The sequence below is a fragment of the Camarhynchus parvulus genome, chromosome 2, assembly GCF_901933205.1.
Source record: "Camarhynchus parvulus chromosome 2, STF_HiC, whole genome shotgun sequence".
Taxonomy (NCBI): domain Eukaryota; kingdom Metazoa; phylum Chordata; class Aves; order Passeriformes; family Thraupidae; genus Camarhynchus; species Camarhynchus parvulus.
The window spans coordinates 86,411,337-86,434,270 of record NC_044572.1 but is presented as its reverse complement, the minus strand read 5'-3'; the positions used below and the strand labels follow the sequence as shown (position 1 = coordinate 86,434,270).

At 39.0% G+C, this 22,934-nt stretch overlaps 1 protein-coding gene across 1 annotated transcript in view; it reads left to right on the top strand.

Annotated features, from left to right (window-relative positions):
• EPB41L4B (erythrocyte membrane protein band 4.1 like 4B) overlaps positions 1-22,934 on the top strand; it is a 164,714-nt gene that overhangs the window by 118,412 nt on the left and 23,368 nt on the right. Inside the window, exons 19-22 of the mRNA XM_030943783.1 lie at positions 4,326-4,393; positions 17,657-17,761; positions 20,614-20,752; positions 21,194-21,271. Of these exons, the coding sequence (XP_030799643.1) occupies positions 4,326-4,393; positions 17,657-17,761; positions 20,614-20,752; positions 21,194-21,271 (390 nt within the window). The remainder of the gene's footprint in view (positions 1-4,325; positions 4,394-17,656; positions 17,762-20,613; positions 20,753-21,193; positions 21,272-22,934) is intronic.

The following is a 22,934-nucleotide window of genomic DNA, read 5'->3' as shown; positions in this document are numbered from 1 at the left end:
ATAGACGTGAGAGCCACAGCAACTCTCCTTGTGAAGGAGGAGAGACACAGGGACACTAGCCCCCCATGGTGCTTGCTTGAAGCATGAAGAACACAGACTGCCTTGCACAATGCCCCACTGGCAAAAATCACAGAAGGCTGCACACAAATTTCTGTCTTTACTGTATTTTCCCTCTTGGTACATGCTTGGTGCAACCAATTCCCTTTTTAAGGTTCTGTCCTCCATTACCCTGGGGCTAACTCTTTCTTCAGAAGAAAATTGAAGGAGCTGCTGTTTACTAGGCAAATCCAGCCACCAGGGCTTATGAATTCATGCATGGGATTACTCTCATGGGCCAGAAAGTGTTCCCACCTCCTCTAGAAAGCTCAGCAGAGTTGGGTGTAGCATCCCTGGAACATCCACCCCCTCTCTAAGGCTCCAAAGGGCCTGGCTGCCAAGACAGCAGCAGGGATTAACACTGCTCAGGAATTGACTGAAAAGCAGTCTGAGAACTCCCAGCTGCCCATAGGTAGATGGCTCAGAAAACTGTGGACAAAATTTAGATACTTTTCTCCTCTTTTCATCCTTTGGTGAAATTATTTCTTAGCAATCATCTGTGAAGAGAGCCTATACAATGGCATTGCTGCCCAGTCGTGTTTCTTGTCCCTTCATAGTATAAAGCAATGCTTAAAATGATAAAGTAGTTCTTTGTTTCTAATATCATCCAGAAAGTTAATGGCATATGAATACAGAAAATTAAGGATTTTTCTTTTCCTCTGGGCCTGATGCAGATAAAAAAAACAGAATGGCATTGTGTGGATGGATTATATGGATAAACTTTTAATTTGATTTGCAGTCTGGTAGCCAGAAAAGTAGCTTGTTTCTCTTTGGGTAATTATTAAATGAATCTGCTCTGTAAAAATTGGGCTTCCAGGTCTGCTATGCCCTGAAATCTCTCCCTCAGAGTAGCAGCCTCTGTGGGAGGGGAGAATCTGCCTTAGTTAAGACCTAAGCAGCTTCATGCTTTGCTTCTGCCTCTGTCTTTCTTACACAGCTCAGTGCTGGGCTTTCAGTGAGTGGCAGCCTCTGCCCAGCTCTGTGTGTATGTTCCCTACCAGACACCTCCTGCCACCCTTGGCTAAACCCCCTTTTGCCACTGCTGGAAGGCATCCTGCAATGGAAACCCAAATCCTGGCCCCAGCAGGTGCGCTTGTTTTCGAATGAAGGCAAACCATCTGGGAATTACATTGCAAGGGCTGTCTACAAGCATAACCCTTGTTCTACAGTCATGTCTTTTCAGTAAGGCTGAGAAAGTTCTTCTGTGATCAGTGAATGTGATTTGCAGTGTTAAGAAGAAAAAAAAAAGCAACAGGCTGCCACATGATGACTTACTGACCTCATTTTGAACAGACAAACACCCCAAAAGCCAACAAGCCCTCAAGTGAAGCAGGGGTTGTGCACTTTCTGACAGCTGAAGCCCTTTGCAGAAGGATTTGCAAGTATTACATTTTCCTGTGACTGTTCATCCACAGCTAGGGAGGAGAGGCATTAAGTGAGAAGAATGAGCCCGTCTTCTTTAATCTGTACCTGCCAATGCACACCCATGGTACCCTGAGGGCAGGTCTCATCACCTGAGGCTGTTCAGGCCCCCCCATTTCTTTGCATGCTCCCTCTCTCCTTACAATTTAGAGGGAGATTACTTGCTCACTGGTCTGCAGTGCTTACTTGTGGGTTCAGGAGTATTTTCTGATCTCTAAACCATGAGTAATAACAGAGAAAAAGTAGTACCAAGAGAAATTCCTCATTGATGGAGGATGCTGGTCATGCTGCTTAGGAATATATGACTTCTTGAGATGCAGGCTTAGCCTTCCAATGGAGAGAAGACAAAAGAGAGAAATAATGTAGTCACAGAGCTGAGAAGCCACCAAGGCTCTAACACAGTGAAGCCCTCTCAGCTGGCCAATGAGATCCATGGCTTATTGCATTAAAGTAGGTGAAATTTTAATAATTTCATTGCTAGTCACAACCCCTGCATTGCATTCTTGATCTCTGTAATCTCTTTTCCATTGTTGTGTTCAAGTGCATCTTAAAATGCAGATCAATTACTTTAGTGAAAATTGGAATGAACTAAAATTTATAGTTTTAAAAAGTAACCAATTTGACACATAATAAGCAGCTAGCTTGACAGGCTTAACAATAAAATGTTGCTAAGACATCAGTGTGGAAGAGACCTTGTATTAGGTTTCTGACAGATGGATTCACATTTACAGATTTCAGAAACCAAACAGCTTTATAAAAAGCATTATAATTTGTGTAGAACAAAGAAATATTGCTTCCACTGCTCATCTATGCTAACAAAGAATGATTTTCAATGCTTTCTCTCAAGTCCTTAAAAACTTTTTTTCTTTCCTTTCAAGAAATCAATAGATTTTGAATAAACATATGCAAGACAGAGCTACTAGAAGACTAGTAAAAATGTTTTCTAAAGCTGAGCTGAATTGCTTAAAGCTACACATTTATTAAAATTTTAAAATTGAACTCCTGATCCCCAAATGGTTTATGATGTGACATTAATTTGCTAAAAACCTTAGCAGCAAAACATTTGGTGGCTGAGTTACAAGGATGGTGGTGTAGTGATAATGTGCCACATTTATCTGATTCCTTAATTTCTGGAGTGTTTGTGCAAGACTGAGAAAACCTGTGCCTGGGGGAGATTAAACCCAAATATGTAAGGGCACTACATGGGAGTGGAGCTTCTCCAGTAGCTACTGCTGATCCTGTTCTCCAAGTAACCTAGCTGTAAACCAGCTTCCTCTGTAAACTAGCCCCCTAGGAAAGGGATAAAGCTCCTGCTGAGGGTCAGAGGGTCCCCTATTTGCACATGGGGGCTTTGGTATCAACATACAAAGTTCAACAATTCTAATAGGAAGGGATGAACTTCCTACTAAAGGACTTGTCTCAAAATGCCCTCTAACCCATCACTTCAGGTACGTCCCTGGGCTGGAGAAGACCCAGAACAGAATTCACTTTCTGTCAGGCTCCCAGTGGTTCCAGTTTAATTGCCCGTACAGTTAATTTTGTGTACGCAATTAAGCTGGAGCAGTCCCTTCCCACCATGTGTGATGATCTGGTAAATAATGATCTGGGAAGTGGCAATGAGGGTTCTGTTCCCTCTACAAGGAGAAAACAAACCCAACACTTGGGTGATTTCCCTAAGCATTGAGTATCCCTACTGATATTTTTATTTTAGTTCATCGCTAAGGTGTAGAAGAAACTCAGATTTGATTTTGTTTCCTTTTCTTATGAGTACCCACAAATATTTCAATTTTTATTGAATGGAAGGTCTTACATAAGATTACAATATTTTTATGTGTCTGTAAAATCCTTTGATTTGGATTTGATGGATTTGAAGAAATCTGTTTCATCCTATTTTAAGAGGATTAGACTGACACATTTAATTTAATTTGATCTGGACCTACGGCCTCAAATTACTGTGGTTCAGATACTGAACACTGAAAAACCACTCTATTGTGGGACTATTTCAGTCTCCCTCTGTTCTAGCAGGGTGCAAATGTCACAGTCTGAGAAGTCCCTGACTGATGGGGGGGAGTATTTGGAAATACTCTTGTCTCTGTAGTCAGTATTTTCTGTAGTGGGGGGCAGTGTTGTCCTCACACTGGCATTTACACATGGATTGGGAATACTGCATCTCAGATGAGGAGTATATCAGCACCTGCCCAGATTGGGCATTTCCTAGGTAATAAAGCAATTTCCATGGGAGCTATTTTGCAATACTAGTATTTTCAAATCGACAGAAAAATGGCATATGAGAGACAGGACTCTGTATTTTAGCAGAGAGCAGCAGTGAGTGAGATTTTCTGTGAATTGTGCATACAGTGTGAATATATGTAGGGAATCACATTTTTCAGTTAGATTTTCAAAAACTGAATGAAAAGTTGGCATCGTTATTTCAGAATAATTATTTATTCTACTCCAATTGAAAGGACAGCTCAATTACAGTATGTTGGTCTGTGTAGATTTTGTATGGTTTCTGCTCAAGTGCTTTCTAGAGGAGCCATAAATATCAGTGTTCCTTTCTTTCTCCTCCAGTACCAATCTCTCTCTTACACTATTGCCCTGCACGTTGTACATTGTTGCTCATCACAGTGAATCTCAGCTGTAGGAGATGAAAGCCCAAAAAGATCATGTCTTTTAAATCTGAGCAGAGTAGGCATTTTAGGTGCTGCACTTTTCTGAGCTGCTTACAGGAATATTTTTTTAATAAACAGTTGTATTATTCTAAGTGCATGGACATTATACTAAACTTTGGCTCCTTCTTTTAACAGGCTGTGAAAGAAGAGACCTCTTTTGTAAATCCCAGTAAGACCTCCAGTCTGCAGGACCCTAATGTAAGGTCTGTTGCTTCTTGTCTGTAGGGGAAGCAAAAAAATTAATATATGATGTAATCAGGCATTTTCCAAACATTATTTCAATTTGTTGTTACAGTTCAATTTGCTCATCTCCCGGTTGCTGTGTAAAGTTCACCATACAATGACCTGAGGAGAAGGTGGCTGTCAGAACAGTGCTTATTTTGTACATATATATCAGATATAGTTTAAGAATTGATAAAAGCTCAGCTTTAAAGATCAGGCTAAGTGTATCTATTTGAATAAATGACAAAACTCTGGGTGAGAAATCAGGTCTAGAGACAATCTTAGAAAACTTATATAAAAATAAGTCAGTTTTCATAACTTTTCTATCAGTAACATGCTAGGTGTCCAAACTGGAATATCCCTGTGTCTGCATTTTCCTGATTTATGCAAAGTCTTTTCTTCACAGAAGAAGAGGCATTTGGTATACAGTCTTCAGGAAAAATGGCTCATTTGCAGACAGTAGTGACTACTTTTGATTGTACTTTTCTTCTGTTGATAGAGGATAATAGTCTTTCTTTATTGGAGTGGCCATTTTGAAGAGGCATATTTATTGTAAACATGATTTGAGTGGCACAGTATGCTGTCTTCCAGCAGATGATTGAAGAGGAGGTTACAGCAGGAACATTTGGAAATCACCTGCCTCTATGTGTCTGGTAGTTCCATCACTTTGAACATCTGCAGTGTTGAAATCTGGGGGGAGAGTTTGAGGGAAAAATGTTGTGGATTTACAGCATGGCTGTTAATCAGCTAATTACACCAGTGTATCTCTTTTTTATATGTTCATGTATATGTAATATACATATGTACTGGAGCACTAGTCATCTCCTGATTTTATTTTATAACTTTTAGGTGGTAATTCTTGCAACAGAAAACAGACATTTAATCACCTTATAGAAAAGTCTACTTGAGAGGCATAATGATTTATATTTGAAAAATTAAGTCATTCAGAACTCAAAAATTAACACTTCTAGTTGGGAAAATTTGTTAATGTTTATTTCAAATGGGTATTTTCCCTACAGTGTGATAAATCTGCGCTAGCCTTCAAAAACCGCTTCATTCAGAAATTCCTTTCTGACCAGACTGGGCTAGCTGAGTTGCTGTGTTTGCTTAGTGAAAGCAGCTACCTAGAGAAGAATGGTGGGGATGGTTGGTGGTGCTGAAGTAGGAGGAGACATGAGAGGCGATGCTATTGCCTGCCGTGGCAGCACCTGGCTTGCTTGCAGTGCAGCTGTGATTCCCAGTTCCCAGTCTCTTATCTTGGGATACCCTGCAGAGCTGAAATGTCTCATCTGAGAGGCCATGATTTTCTCATTTGTTTGTCCAAGAGGCTGTAAAGTCTGTTTGATATTTAGAATCACCCATTTTTCTTCTGTTGCTCTTCTTAGACCTGCACTAAACTTTCTTGATAAATTGTTTTCTTTCTTAAGAAAACTCATCACATACATTACACAGTGACCTATTTCTTTATTTAATTGAAATGGGTTTCCCATGTTGTCTCTGCCACAGCACTTTGTTGGTTTGCTGTCACTTCCAGAAGCAGTTCAGGAGGAACTAATTTGTATATCCCTCTGTGACTGGGAATGTGGCTACAGACTTGTTTTCTTTAATCACTTCTGCTGAACTTCTGCATAACATCTGTAGAAAAGCCTTTTTACTTCACATTTTGAAATAGGTTCTCTCCTGCTGCATCCTGTTGAACTGTAAATGAGTGGTGCACTTTGTAAAGTGCTTTTTAGTAAAGTATTATTCAGCATGAGGTAAGGTTGGTGACCTGGCTGCAAAGCAAATTTCGCTGTTTTCTTCACACACATACAAGCTTATAAAATTGTAAAAGTCACTTTGGAGTTCTTGGTATGCAGCGTTCTGGTGTATATTTGTCTAATATCTATTTTTATCTGTGTTATGTCAAGCATCATTTCCTCTACAGTGAATTGTACCAAATTAAATGGTATTCTTTCATTGCTGTGTCCTGAAGGTGCACATACACAAGTAATCAATGCTTAGGGATAGACCAGTTTTAAGGGATAGGCCAATTTTAACAGCCTACATTCAAAACTAGGAGAAAAATGCAAAGTAAATCCAGTGTCTAACCATTTTATTTCCCCTTCAAGCAGCTACTCTTTCTGCAGGGCTATATGCACCTCTGCAGCCAGCCAGCATGTGATCTATTTGCCAATAACATTCTCTATAACCTCTGTCTTGTGAATTTGATGGACGTAAATGAGCCTTTGTTCTGCTAGGAATTGCATCTGAGTAGAGCCAAGGGTTAGTTCATACTGGGAGACAAATTGTCTGGGAGATTTTCTCTTCTCTTTAGCAGAGACAAGCAAAACAACCCTTGGTAAGAAAACCTTCTACATGGAATAGATATATTTTTCCCTGCAAGAACTCATGCAGACATTTCTGTAAACAACACCTCTGTGAATCTTTGAGGACTCTGTCTGCTGAAATATCTTGCCAGTTGAAACCAGTAGCTGTCACAGCTTTTTAATAATACTCCACTCTTTTCGTGTGAGGGATTTATAGCAGGGACAATGATTTTGTGTATTTTTCACACTGATTACTGTACAAAACACTACAAAATTCTTTGTTTTTTCCAAACCCAAGACACAGGGAAATTCATTCAGGCCTGCTAGTGAGCAAACATATGCAGTTTTGTGCTGTATCTGAAGCATGAATTGTTCATATTAATAGGGAACTAGAAGGTGACAGAGGAGAGCAGTAGTGCTTGTTTGATTAAAAAACTGTGCTCTCTTTGCTACCATTTTGTCTGCTCCTCCATTGCCATTCTGAATATTACACTTTTAATGAATTAACTGCTTGGATATGGCCTGTAATCTCCCATAGCAATTATTTTAGCATCTGCCATGACAGACTCAATTTGGCTAACAATTGCTATAGCACTTTGTAGAATTAGTTCTGGTTCAACTAGTAATTACTCATATGTCTGTGTGGTATAGCCACTTTTCCTGCAAGTCAGTCTCCAGTAATTTTCTTGGGCATGGCCTCAGGATAATGTTGTACTATGCAAAGTTGTCATGTATCAGGCAGTTTATTCACCTGTTTTCTGTGTCTTCTGGCAAACTGAGCACTTCCTTATGTAAGTAATTTTAAATATGAGGAAGGGCTGGAGCTGAATCAGAGCTGAAGCTGAAATAGCATTAACTTTGCAGCTTTCAAGAGGGGAAGACTTGTTAAATTTTCTCTGTCATTTGGTGCACAGGCTGGAATTGCAAGGTTGTCTCCTGATCTTGCAGTTAATAGGTAACCTGTACACACCAGATTAGGCTGCAGGAGGATATGGGATCACAGCAGACTGCAGTCCTGTCTCACTCCCTGCTTCTGGAGAGCAGTCCTGCACATTTCTGTAGGTTTTCCTTCTCTGGATAGGATTTTTTTCCTCCCAGACTGTTTCAAGTGCTGGTTCCAACATTAAACGATGAAAAAGCTGGTGACTCGGTAACACAATACATACTGCAGCATTCTAGCTTACATCCTCTTTAATCCTCAATTACACTCTGAATTGGGACATAGTTGTACATTCCCCTTGGTGACCCTACTGCTTTACAGATAACCTGTAACAGAGCTGCAGATCTGGACAGTGGCTGCAGGGAAGTTGGTGGTTGCCTCAGCTGGATCCATCTGGGCTGCATGTGACAGAGTTCTCAGCTGGACAAAGTCAAATGAGAGCAGCTAACAGGAGGGGAATTTCTCTAGCAGGTTAAATAGGAGAGCCATGAGTTACCTTGATAAGACACAGAAGTCCTCTGAAGAAGAGTCAAACCTTTTATTACAACTCTGTTGTAACAGATCTGAAAGCACACACATTTTCTTCAGCACCAAAGTAATATGTACTCTATAACTATCTACTAGTCACTATATAGCTGGGCTGTATGCATTTTGGACAAGGCAGAAGAGAACACTGGTTTTTGGAAGAAGAAATACCTGGGAAAAAAAGTGTTATTTATGTATTTGCTGTTTTTTTTTTACTGTTTTGTTTTGCTTTTCTTTTTCTTTTTATACGCCTGTGTTGAATCAAGAGGAGATACAGTTAGTTTGCAGTTACCACTTCACATGGTGAAGCATGCTTTGTTAAGGCATGTAGTAAAAACTTGTTTGTGTCAATAGTGGGTTGGTTTGGAATTTGTAAGGGCAGTCATTTTGCTAGGATTTTTAATAGTACTTCTTTTGGGATGTAGACGCCAAGTGTACAAGGGAAGAAGTGATCGTGTCTGTCCTTTTAAAGGCCAACAAGAGGAATTCATCTTTTCTTTAGTATTGTAAAAGGACCTGTCAAGGTGGCAAATGATCCAGAAGGGATTATGAGGAAGCAGCAGAGGTATTTTCCCATCTGTTAGAGAATTCCCGACACTCAGGTATCTGTCTCTGTGTCCAGATGGAAGTGTTGAGGAAGAAGTGTTTTGGGAGAATTTGCTGATTAGATATCTGATTTAATTCACGTTTGAGATTACTGAATGTTCTTATAGTTTTCATAAGGCTCTCATCCCTGCCTCTACCAACTAGTTTTTTTGTATTTGATTCTTTTAGCCTTTAGAGATCAGGGTTCCAGCTGTCTGCCAGAAACAATGAAGGAAGTATAGTGAAGGAAGTAAAGTGTTGTGCAAAATAGAAAAATGAGAAATGTAGTCAGCAGCTTTCCTATCACCTCTGGTCACACTTTCCTCTTGATCAGGGGCATGTCCCACCTTCTGATTTGGGATGTGGAGGTTTCTGTCCTGCAGTATATCAAGGGAATGGGAATTGCAAAATCACCTTTTTACTTTTTTATAAACCTCACCCATTTCTCTGTAAGGGGATGGATGCTAGAAAGATAAACTCGTGAACTTTCTTTGCAGAAAGTTTTTGCTCTTTGCCAACCTGCATAATTTATTAAATATAAGGAATATATGGCTAAGCACAGATCCCCATGAAGAGAATTTGTTTCCTTATTCAAATCTTTGCCAGACCAAAGCACCAGCTGTACAATTTCCCCAGTGTCTATACATTAATTTCCCCTGAAAACTCTTTGAAGTATGTTTTCTTTCTGACTATGACCACCTGGATGATCCTATAGCATGGATACCTGTGTGCATGTGCATGCAGGTTCACACATACAAATTTGGACTGTATTTAAGATAAAGGTCTGCACTTTTTCCTATTTTGTTTTCTTCTTCAAACATGTTTGAATGCAAGCCCAGGTATAATTCTGCTGTACTGGCTTAAGGAATTCCAGAGTTAAGAATTACACCAAAATAGTTCAGATGTTAAGAATTGCTGCTACTTAGGACAAAGCAAAATACTGTCTGTCTTTGGGCAAAACCTGTTTGCCAAAGTAAATTTTCATCTTGGGGTAAATCCAACAGTAGAAATGTTGGTAAAAATGCCCGAAGTTAAACAAGTTGGGTAAGCAACTGAAATAAAATTTGTAAGACAGGAATTACCTAGCAACAGGATTTGCTGATAATATTCACTTTTCTTCATGTTCACGTGCTGTTCAGGAAAGCTTTGATATTATATGTTTGGTACATGTAAACAATAATACCTACTTAATCTCCTACATGTTAACCTTCATTTTATGAGGGCTCGAGGCAGGACTGTCACCAACTCTAGATCAAGTCAGCCATGGATTTGTCTATCTGAATTTTGAAAACCTCCAAATACAGGATGGAGATTAGACAGTATGTTACTCAAAATAGTGATCAAAAGTGTAAATATAAGTTCAGTTGTCAGTCAGGAGCCCTCTTCAGCTGAAGCCCTCAAGTTGGCTGGTCAGTTATTACTGTTCTTGTTGCTGTTGCCATTTGCTGTCATGCACCATGTGGTACATTTATGCACTGCAATATTTATTTCCCTTAAAATATGCTTTTGGGTTTCTGCCAGCTTTGGCAGGCTTTATATCCCACATGGTTCAGGATTTGTCTGTGGATTTCTTTCTGTTTAGACCAACTGCTGCATCACCCTTTGTTGATCCTTGTTATCCAAATTATCTCATCTTTCATAGGATTGCAAATAGCAATATTCTTCTTATGTGGGAGTAGGTATAAGCACCAGCTGGTGCTTTGTGCATTCATATATTCTAATTTTCTTTGTAAATCTTCCCATCCAAAACCAAATTACGCCATTACATTGAGACTAATTACATTAGGAGCTGCTCAACGCGTAACGTAAAATTAAATGTTATCTCGTAGAGCTTGATGATGCTGCGCACCAGAAAAGAGAGATTAAATTATATCAAGTTTTACAGGGTGCAGATGAATCAGGAGAAGTAATCTCAGGCTCTCTTCTGAATGCCTACTGCAGAGTAAGCTTGGCTCATACAGATTGTCAGAATGTGATCAACCTGCTGTGCCTTGTGCCTCTGGGGTGCTCTGGGCTTTGAGTCTGGCTGCCTTTCAGTGGATGGGAAAAAGTCCAACACCTGTTGTGACCAAAGTGATACTTCTAAAATATAATGTGTCATCAAGGAAGGAGTGTCTCTCTAAGTAATGTCTGCACTCTTGTGCTTTTGCCTCTCCATTCTCACCTGCACAAACTATATTAACATTTAAATTGTCATCTTTTGCTCTCTGAGCTAACATCCTGCTGACATACCTCAGTCTGAACCTGAACCATGTTTTTCAGAGAACTCTGTCTCTCCTCAGGTTTTCTCAAAATATGACTGTATAAGCAAGGTGCAAAATGTAGTGATGTTTGCCTAATCTGTACACAATTTAATGTGAAACTAGCATCCCAGTATCTGTCTTTATACATACACTTCCAGTGAATGTCAGGGTAGCTTTTATGTGACCTGATATCTCACCTGCATGATTATGGGCAGCTTGTTTCCCCAAGCTGAAGACTTCAGTTCCCTGGAAAACTAGATATATCCAAAAGAACTTTCAGGAAGTTCAGAACTGAAGCTGATCAAGAATTATGTGCTTAGTCTTACCTCGCATGAATTTCAGTGAATTCAAGCAGGCTGCTGTTGTCGGTTGGACACAAGGTTTTCGGGGTGAAGGAAGAGACGAGATGGGCTCTATGATTAGAAGGCTTGATTTATTATGTTATGATATATACATCTATTATACTATACTAAAAGAAAAAGAAAAGGAGAGTTTCTAGAAGCTGCTAACTACTTAAGAATAGAAGGTAAAGAATGATCAACAAACTTTGCTCTCTCCGACTGTGTCTGAGAGAGCTCAGTTCTGGATTGGCTATTATTTCTAAACACTCAATCTGGGCCAATCCAGAACTGACTTGTTGCATTCCACAGAAGCAGATAATTTATTGTTTATGTCTGGTTGCTGAACTTCTCAGCTTCAGCAAGAAAATCTTAAGAGAAGATTTTTCATAAAAGAAATGTCTGTGACAGGCTGCTTTTTCTTAAACTCAGAATGGAGTTAACTCTGTGAGGCAGAATCTGAAATATTACATTTAAATAACTTCTTCTAAATATATTGTGAAATATTCTAGGTAAACAAAAATAATTATTGCTGCTGGCTTCTTCCTAAGAAATTTGAATTGCTTTTAAAAAGCTCCTTTTTTCATTCAGTGGTTTACCTTAAAAAATTATTATAAAGAATCATTCTCCAGTTGAAAAATTTCAACCAGCATTTCCAAAAATAAAGCAAATATCTAAATACACATCACCCTGGCCTCAGTCCAGGGACAGGTTAATGGATCTACTGCTCTAGCTTTTTGCAGGAACCTCACTCAGTAATTTCTGCATCAAAGTCATAACTTCAAGCTGAACTCTTGAATAGCCTTTGCATGCCAGTCTGCATTAAAGATTGCAGATAGCACACCTATGTATGTTCTTTGACTTCATTCTGAGTCTTAAAGACCTCTTTGACCTGCTGCCTGAAGCCAAATGCTGATGAATTGTTTGTAATTGTATTCTTAACCTCCAAACTATAGAGAAAGGAGCAGTACTCAGACTTTTCAGATGAAGATAAGCTAATTAAATACCCCACTTGAGGTGCATTTCTTTGGTTCAGTCCTGTGCCCCCTAAACTGTGCCTAGGCTCCTTGGAAAGCACAGAATTCATTATGGCTGTCCTGGTTGCTGTGAGTAGGGGTAGGATTTGTAGCTCAGTTTGATCTTAGATACCAGATGTTGGCCTTCTACATTACCCTGAGCTGTGAGAGAAGAGCAGCTCCTGTATGATCATTATCGCTCTGTTGGACCACAGGGGCACTGTACTTTTGTCTAGACTGCACATAATTTTCATTGCAAGGGCAATGGAGGCCGTGGAAATTTTTCCTTTACAGGAAGCAGAACTCAATTTGTAAGTAAGAAAAGCACATAATCTGTAGCAAGGATCTTTGTTATACATCTGCAGTCTATAGGGAGGGGGGTATGGGAGGTAAAAAGAAGAAAAAAACTTTACTCAGAAAATTTTATACGGGCAGTAGCTTTAAAATGTCCAAGCAATGTTTTGAAGATCTATCCTGTCTTCTGAGAAAAGGTACCTTATCAAAGTGAAAAAGAACATATTGTTTCTTACTTCAGATGACCTTTGGAAAAGAAATGTGTGAAATACTAAGAGCACAGGCTTAGGGAAGATTTGAGTGTTTGTCTGTGTTTGCTTAGCTTGTTAGGCTATGTCTTTGATATACAAGAGAATGCATCTATCAAATATTTTTCCTTTTCCTTCCTTTCTTTCTTGCTTATCCTTCCCAAGTTTTCACTATCATATTCCCACTCAAAAGGAATTCTGCAGCCAAAATCAGCCTCTGGGTCTTTTTTTTTCCTTTTCCATGAGTCAGCGTCTGAAAGCAGGTTAACTTTCATGCAGCTGGCTGTATCCTTGTAATCATGGGGTTTTTATCCTCTATCTCTTGGCATCAGTTTGGGAAGACACAGGGAGAGGTATTGTTCCAGATGACAAAATAGGCACAAAGAGAAAGAGAAGTAAAGACAATAAAGCCTGTTAAGGACAAGTGCAGGAAGTGTGTTGCCCCAGCAGACTTTGGTAGTTTTAAAATCCTGAACTGGATCCTCCAAGGCAAGAGAAGTTAATTAATGCCATTCAGTTTATGACGTGGACATTTATCATCATTTTATCCCACATAGCCCAATTGCTGTGTTTCAAACAAGCATGGGCATCTGACCAGAGCCTCCCAAGCAGGGGACAAGAAAGCCATGGCACACAAATGGATGGTGCAGGAGCAGTGCAACCTCAGCCCTGCAGTGTGAGCCAAGGTGAGGTGGGACACCCTGAGTTCCTCAGCATGAGCACATACATTCCACCCCCAAGGAAGGTTCAAGGTAAACCAACATACATCTGTGGTCATTCAAAATGTTCCACAGGGTGATTGGTTTTTTGTGAGCAGTTTTGGTTTCAGTCGCCTCCTTGGCTACTCATCTGAGAACAAAACAGATTCCTTGGGTTTGTGAGGGATCTCTCTCTGGGTCGTGTTTATGTTGCTGTGCAGGCTTGTGGAACAGGCTGAAGCTAGTTCAGGAGAGCCTGCTGGCTGTGGCTCAGGAGGGTGCTGGGGCTCTCAGTGCACAGGCAGTTTCTGATGACCTGCCACTGCATGCTGACATTCGTGGTTGTTATTGTCATTCTCACCAGGAAGCGACAGATTTTTATGTAAGGTGCCAGGTCATTAAGTAACTCTGTCTTGGTTCAGTACCTTCATTTGTATGCAGTAGTGGTTGGGTACTGTTACAGGAAAAAGGTTTTTGAATTAATGACATTGAAAAAGAGCCTTCTAGAGGAACTGTAATACACTGTACATTTTATTTTTTCATTTTAATACTGAGTCCCACTGACCCTTTAACACTTTCCTCCTATACTTTTCCTCAAGCTGTATATTTTGTACAGGACTACTGTGATTTATATAGCTGTGTAATTTATATAGGACTACAAACTTGAAATGGTGATATCTGCACATAATCACTCTATTTAAATAATTGAAATAATTACAGGGCTTCTCTTCAAAATCATATCTTTCTATATAAGAAATCAAGGGACAGTAACAGAAGTTATTCTGCTACTTTTTCTGGAATATCAATGAGATTTTTTAAAAAGAGTTTCTATGATATTAAAAGCCTGCCATTTTTAAAACAGATCGGGCACTGGGTTGACCAAGCTGAGCCCTTCGTGCATCTAGCTGCTGTTGAGAGAATAGCAACAGTTCTGAGCAGGTTCAGACTGAGGAAGAGTGTTTGAAGATGGAACAGGAGCTGTCGTGGAATTTTTAGGCTGGTGTGGAAAGAGGTAACCCAGCAAGGTGTTAATGAGGGCAAAATTCCAGCTCTGCAGTTTGTAGGACTAGTCTAACATTTCATCTTGTGCTAATGGCCTCTTTGGGTAGAGGCATTGCCATAGCTCCTTTTCGTTTGGGAGTAATTTCAATTTACATCCCAGCTAACCTGCAGCTTCTCAAAATGTGCAATAAATGGTTCTTGTCTCTTCCCCAGAGGCCTGAGAAATATCAGGGGAAAGGTAGTTGCTGCCACCAGCCTCTAACAAAATTTGTGGCAAAATTTTATCATAATGGGAAAGAAGATTTTGCTTTTAAAATGGTATTGATTTTACAAGATAAGTGAGTGGAATACTTTGCTGGTGTGGTACAAAACATAAGTTTATCTGAGCAATTACAATGGCTGAAAAAGGAGTAGGTGTGTCTAATGTTTACTTGACCTTTTTTTCCTACTTGAAAATCTGCAGTATTCAAAGGAAATAAGTTTTTCGTCTTTCTATTGGATTAGAGAGTAGGCGCTGTTTGTATCTCAAACATTTTATTTAGAGTTGAGTGAAATTTTTCATGTTAAACATTTTTTTCAGCATTAATTCAGACTTAGAATTTAGAAATTTTTCATATGTATAAGTGAGTTTTATAACTTGCTTTGAAATCATTGCAAACTGCTTTAGCTACAAAATTGCACTACATCTTTTCAAACAAAAATTTGATTGTGGCAATTGAGATAACTGCTTCAAAAGCCCCACCTCTTCCTCTTTTTTCTTAAATTACAAACCACAGTATTCCAAAGGAGATATACAGGCTTTGTAAAATGAATCTTAATAAAAGAGCTGAAATTATCACTTCAAATCTTCCTTTATGTGAAAGTATCTGACTGACTTACATCACAGGTTATAATGTTGTCCTGAGAAATTTGAAGCACCCATGAACTGGAAATAGATTTGTAACCAGCTTTCCTATTCTACACTTTGCTGTTTCTTGAATCCCTTCATAGTATTAGTTCATCACTTGATATAATTTTGAGGAAATGTTATTCAACTCATATAGTTTATACCACTCTGTTTCCACTCTCATTGAGTTGGTGAAAAGCTTTAAAAATTGTAAGGTACCCTCTTACAAAATTATTGGAAAGTTGTGAGGACCATTCATATAGAGCAAGAATGTCAGCCAATATATTTGAGCTGAAAATAATTACAGTTATTTACACCCCTTCAGAATGTGATTTGCTGTTGTTTAATGTGTCTTAACACATTTATCCTGCTTATGTCAGACTTCAATTTTAAATCACTTTGGGTAAATAGAACAAGTAATTTTTTTCAGTAGCCAAAAGCTACCTTTGCTTCAGCAAAAGAAGAGCTAGTGCTGTCTTACAATCTGAAGTCTGACTTGATCAAAACTAACTTGGGAGCTTCCATAATGAGGTTGATTCACATATTTTCAGGTCAGATATATTGAATTCAAGACTAAAACAGATGATTTGGGCTTTTTTCCCTCCCCCTTTGCTTATCTTTCCCTTATTTGCCAGCCTAATAGCTTAGCAAAGTCAGCAAAAGGCCTTCAGATCTGGCTGGCTTGTTCTGCATTAATGTCATTGAGTAATCTGTGATAAAAATGACTGACACTGAAATTTGAATTGAGGAAAGGAAATATATCTGATATAGATATCTTGCTGCTATCTATACCAACTTCTTGAAATTAATGGGAACAAATAGCAGGTAAATAATTGACAAAAGTTATTTTATGAGAAGTGGAATTAGCAATCCGGTTTATGATTTATTTATGCCCTTTCTACTTTTATACTTTCCACTGTTCTATCTTATGCCCTGTGACCTCTCCAAAGAGTAAGAAATGTTTAGGAAAACTGAATATATAACCTGAAGGCTGTGCCATCTCAGCAGGTTCTGTTGTAGCCCAACATCAGGTTCAGAAGTTATCAAAGAGAGTTAGCAAAGCTTAAAACACACAGGAGCATCAGAGGGATCTGCACTAGTGAAAATGAAACATGCATATCTTATTAAGGCTTTAGAAGGCTAATACAGTGTAAGTAGACTAGAAAAACTTCTGCCATTTCTGAAATGTACCTCAGTGCATGTGCAGTCCCATCAGCAATCAGTGGGGCTGCTCAAGTTAATGATTTAGACTTCAGATTAGATGGCAGAATACCACTTCACAAACTTTTAATCAGGACTTCCAAATTATTTTTAAATATTTGGCATATTTATTATGTTTATAGTACCCATATAGTGTATTTAATCATAACCTGTTGCTTCAAGTAAAAGCAGTATTTAAGCTGTTTCATGTGTCTTCATGCCCCTTAAACTCATGGTTGAAATTGTTTCTTCCCAAGGTCATGAGGATCTTTTATTTAGTATTTATGATGTTTTTATTGAAGCCTGAGTTAATTCTACTGATATATGGTTGAGGAGAAGATTCTTTCATGTGGACTTCCTCGTTGCCATATCTTTCCTTTACTGGAGCTCTGCAGATGTATTTCACATTAATGAGCATCTGAAACACGTCTGAATTCTGCTTTTTTCTAGCAAGCTGGAAAAAATGTGATCATTTTTCTTGGATCATATCCATTAGTTCATTTCTCTTGAACTGCTCTTTCAACTGTGGAAGGATAATGTTTAATTTCAAATAAAAAATATTTTAAGCAGAACAGGTTTCACAATTCATAAAACAGTTTTTGTTAAACATATGCTTTGTAAAAATATTTCTGACGTGACTAAACTGCTGGTCTGTTATTAAAATGTGGTATTTTGGAAACAGTGACATTTCCACATGGTCTTTCACATAGGCTCTGTGTTTGTAACCAGTGGCTGCTTCTATAAATGGTATGCCCAGCACAGGAGGGTGAGTTCACACATCCTTTTCTGTACATACACACACACTGGCCAGTGAACTATAAATGGAACAAAAGGATGAACTCCAATTGGCACTTGCCACTTTGCAAGATAAGTAAGTGTTGATGAGTTAGAACTTTGGTGATATGCCTGAAGTAGTTTAAATAGTGCCTGTATGACATATGTTTTTCTTGCTATTTTTAGAAGTCCAGCTCCAGTGAGACCTGAAACTACACCAACAACTGTCCCTACAGAAAAGCAGGAGGTTAAAGCTCCCCGTGTGAGGAAATTAACGAGGCAGTACAGTTTGTGAGTAACATACAGCATTATCTTTGTGGTTTTGTCTACTACAGCTGAAAATGAAAGGGGATGCTAATTATTGCTCTAGCTGTGCCTTCTGAAAGGCATGAATGCAATTACATGATAATGATCTTATACCAATACCATTCCTTTCATCACTGAGAATCTTCATGCTTTTGATACAAAATGAATTTGCCTTCCCTATGCAGTGGCTAACCCTTTGAATTGCAGGTCATCCACCTTTTCCCAAGCTTATGGGTTGGGAATTAAAAACCTCTTTACCACATGGAATGTCAAAGACCTGGTGTGAGCTGGAACAAGCTGCTCTGTTGGCTTCATTACAACCCCATTTTCAAAATGAGGAAAACATTCTTTAGTTGCTGGGGCATCAAGCTGTGCTGTGAGCCATTGCCTCTGAGAGAGTGCACCCTCCCTCTCTGTGATTTGTCACATGAAGAAATTGCTGAGCTTGCTACAGCTACAGCCAGCAAAACGAATTCTCTTAGTCCTGGAAAGAGGGATCTGTGCCTAGAGGGCTTTGGCATCCCATTTACACATAATTCATTCCACTTGAAAGTCTCTAGAGATGTGAGATACTGAGCAGAAGTGAAAGTCAATGTTGATTTGTCCTCCCATGAAAAGACAGACAAGGCCACCAGAAATTAAGGGGGAAAAAGGATAATGTCAGCATAAACTTATTAGTACGAGAATACCAATGCCATAATAAAGACGAAAAATATGTATGCTTTCTGTGTGGAATGGCAACTGTTAGTCCATCCAGGATTTCAACATTCTAATGTCAGTAAATATATTTCTTGTCTCTTCAAAAGGATTCTAATAAATATCAATATGTTGGGGCTTTTTGTTTCACTGTTAAAAACATTGTCTTTGTAACAATTTGCATTACCAAACTGAAAAATTATTTAGCACAAGAAACAGAAGAACTAGACAAATTGAAGCTAGGAGGAAAATGAGCTATTAGCCAAATTGGTATTTGTCCAAGAGGCCAAGACTGGCATGTGGAAACACACAATCACTTTTTGATTGATGAGATTCTAATGAACAGTTTTGAACATGTCTTGCTCCCATGTGGATTTTCAGTTGTCCAGGATAAGGTGTGAGGAACAGCAGATGTACACATCTACCCATAGGGGCCACCTATACTGTGGCCATGTGTAGGGCAAAGGACTCCCTAGTGAAAAATATGGGCCCTAATTTTTTTTTTTTTTTGCTTTTGTAAACTCAAATTCTGTTGAATTTAAATTATCTTGTATCTGGAATGCAAACATGGGAAATGTCAAGAAGCAGTGAAGGATTATTGTGAAGGTAATACAGTGAAGGCCATTTCTCAGTCTTACAGCTAGTGTGCTGATAGATAGATGCTGATAAATCAACCCTAACTCTTATTTTTCCACTTCCTTGTATACACCAGAGGAACTTGACTCAGAAAGAATGGGGAGGGTGCCAGTGAATTCCTGCTGAGAGTGGAGAGCAAGGACTGGGAAAATGTCATCTACATGTTTCTGAAAGAGAGATTAACTAGGTCAACAGCTCAGCTCTGGGCTTGTTACATTAATAAAATGTCTATTCAACAGGTCCAAAAGATTTCACAATTTCTTTCCAGCATAAAACCTGTGTACTGTGCCTGCTATGGTGCTGAATTCTATCCTTAACCAGAAAGAATAAAAATGAAGTTTGAAAAAGATAATATTAATCAAGAAAATTTTACATCATAATTAAAAAACTTTGCTAGGTAACCCAGCATAAAGTTGCATAACCTGTATGTCATGTAGTTTTGAAGGTTTTTGTGTTGTCCAGGCATGCTGCCTTCAAGTGGCACTAAATCAAGTGTAGTTCTGTTCTGGAAGTATCTGGCAAGGCAGATACATGCAGTCAAGCTGGCATGGCAGCCTTCTGTGTGCCGTGAGTACCTAATTGGTAGTTAAAATTAGTGCTGTTTTATGAGCAGAAGTAATTTTTCTCATTATTTTTCACTGTGCATTAAGCTGTCGATCTGTAGTTTTTTCACACATCATTCCCAGTAATAAGGCTTCAGTAGGCCAAATTATGACTCTGTTTACCTCCATCCAATTGCAATTAACAACTGGAAGCATCCTGACTCAGGGCTGACTGATCCCAGTGATCTGTAGTCAATAGGGTTCTGCAAAAGTAAATGAAGGTATAACATTCTTTACTGGCTTTCATTTAGTAGGGACACTAGGTGAGATGGAAAGAGTTCAGCTTGATGGCCTAAAGCCCAGGGGAAGCATGCAACCTCATCTTAAATAAAATGTTTTCTCTGTAAATGGAATAAATGGGACAGGAAACAGATACCCTCACAAAAATGTTTTTAAAGAGACCCTTTTTGGAGTCAATCAAATTCCTTTAAATACAGTTTGAAAATAGAAGCATAGACTAGCTCCATAATGGGTGTCAAACCTAGCGTTGTCTGAAGCCAATGAAGCAGTCAGAACCATGGATGGATGTCACCATATCTGTTCTTATCAATACTGCCAGCCTCCATAGAAAAGAATAAACATTGAAGTGGACCAACATCTAGTCCATTCACTCATGCATATATACATATCCACAGATACGCTACTTGCACCTAATAGCCATAAGATTTCCATTTGCAGATGAGAAGTACCTAGCCAATCCATTTGTAAGGAATCTTTAAAGCTTAAAAAAAAATCTAATTTACTTGAAAAGGTAGCTGCTTTTCAGAGGGATGAGTAAATGGAGCTTCACTTCAAAGCACTGCAGCAGACATACAGGTTACCAGTGCCTCCTGTGACAAAAGTGCAGTCAGAAGTCCAGTGGCATTTTTAATGAGAAAATCTGTCTGTTTTTATCAACGGCAGTGATGAAGATGACCTTCCTCCAGCACTGGCAGCAGCAGCAGCAGCATCAACACCTGTGTCTTCAGCATCTCCCGGGTCACAGAAAACGTGCACGCCACAAACATCGGAAGGACAAGCACAGGTTTCACCCGGTGGCAAGGTAACACACAAAGGGATGAGCTCATGTCACTTGGGAGAGGGTTCAGGAAGGGTAGGAGGGAGCTGTGAGTAAAAGGTATCCCCTAGATGGAATAATTCTACATTTAAAAGCAGTTTTTGATGCAGAGCTGTAGTGATATGTTTAACTTGTTGTGTAAGGAAGTATTTAGAGCCTGCTCCAAGACCCCGATAAAATCCATAAGAGTTTTTCCTCAGCATTAGTGGGCAGCGGATCAAGATTACTCACGTGGATTTTAAAGGTGTGTAATTATGTTTTTTATCTTTCCTGAGTAGCCAAACCTGAAAAACATGGTGTGAAATTTAAAATCCTTTTGACCATCTGTGCTTTAAGGAATTAAAAAAACCCAACAAAAATAACCAAAAAAATTACAGAAATGAAATGCTTCTTTATTCCAATGCTGGATTTGTTTTTTGCCTTTAGAGTTCCACAGATGCTGGGAGTACATTTGCTTTGGAGCCAGGTGACCTCCTGATGGATTTCACAGAGGCCACACCAATGGTAAATAGTTTTAGTTTGTAACCAGGAAAATGTAGAAGTTTTCAATCATTTGTCTGCAGCTAAAATGAATGGGATACTATGCAGTGTGTTACAGAGTGCACAGGAATAAAGTAAATTTTCTTGATATTCAGTGATCCTGAGCGTCTGTCAAACTCAGCTCAGAATTTCTGAAAGTCAGTCCACATCAACAAGTGTTATGGCAGATCTTCTGAATGCATTTATTGTTGGATAACTACTTATTTCTCTCTCCTATCTTTACACATTGCTCCACACGTTTCACAAGCTTCTTTGTCCCTTTAACACAGATTCCTAATGTAATCATAACTTTGCTTTTGGGAGTTGTCTGAAAAGTTACTTCTTTTTGCCACAATTTTGTTCAGAGCTTACCTAATAGCTAATCCCAAGACATGTACCTGCACTTTCATGTTTCGTTAGCAGAGTCCTCTTCCTCACTTTAGACAAAATTGCCTAAAATGTGTTGATGATTAACTTATTTTTTTGGAGCTACTTGATTTATATTTTTGCTTAAAAGCCAGGGAGAGATGCTGGTCTGAAATCTAAATACCTCTTGACTTCAGTGATCTCAACTCTTTCATCTCAAATTCTCAGCAGATTTATTGCATAATCATAATATGATCCTTAACTTCCTCCGAGTCATCCTGCATTGCAAAAAATTTTAATGCCAGATAGCTCCTCTACTGTCCAAAGGCATTTTTGCTGTCTTCTAGAAACCACGGTTAAAGTGTGTAAAAACCATGACAAGGACAGCATTACATTTCGGGCATAAATGCTTCTGTATTAAGGTAATTCTGTCCTGGGCATTGCTTTCACAACATGGTTAGGTCCTAGTTTACAGTATTGGAAAGGTGCTGTGGGGTTGTGCCTTTTGTTTCTGAGACAGTATTGTAGTTGTCTGTAAATAACTGCGCTTGTGTCCTGTTACCACTGGATGAGAGCTATGGGGATCCACAAGACACGGGCAGACTGAAACCAAAACTACCCGGAGGGAGGTTGCAGCAAGATAGGTATCAGTCTTTTCCCAAGCCAGAAGTGAGGGGAAAGGGAGAAATGGCCTTAAATTGCATATTAGTAACAGTTTGTTCACTGAAAGGTTTATAAAGCATTGGCACAGGCTGCCCAGGGAAGTGGTTGAGTCGACAGCCCTGGAGGTATTTAATATTTGTAGGTGTTACCCTGAGGGACATAGTTTAAGGGGGGGACTTGGCAGTGTTGGGTTGTGGTTGGACTTGATGATCTGGAGGGCCTTTTCCAACATAAGTGATTCCACGATGCTATCTAGGTTAGATTGTCTTTTTCTATATTAGTAGCACATTTGTGGCTAAATTGTAATTATCTGTTGGAATTTACAAATCGATTTCTTATTCTAAAAACCTACAATGTCTTACTGTGTTAATCAGAATTTAAGAAATGAGTCATGAAGACTTCAGCAACTGACCTGCTCTAGATAACATAAGTTTGGCTGGTTTTGGTTTTTTTTCCATTTAACAGAATTCAGCAGTACACACTTTTTCCTTTTCCAGATTAATATACAGGCTTTTTTTCCCTGATTATGTTACCAAATCATGCTTTCCTCTTCCCTATCCCACCACCCACTGACATTATTTATCACACTGTATGTTCATGAACTAACCTTCCATTGACT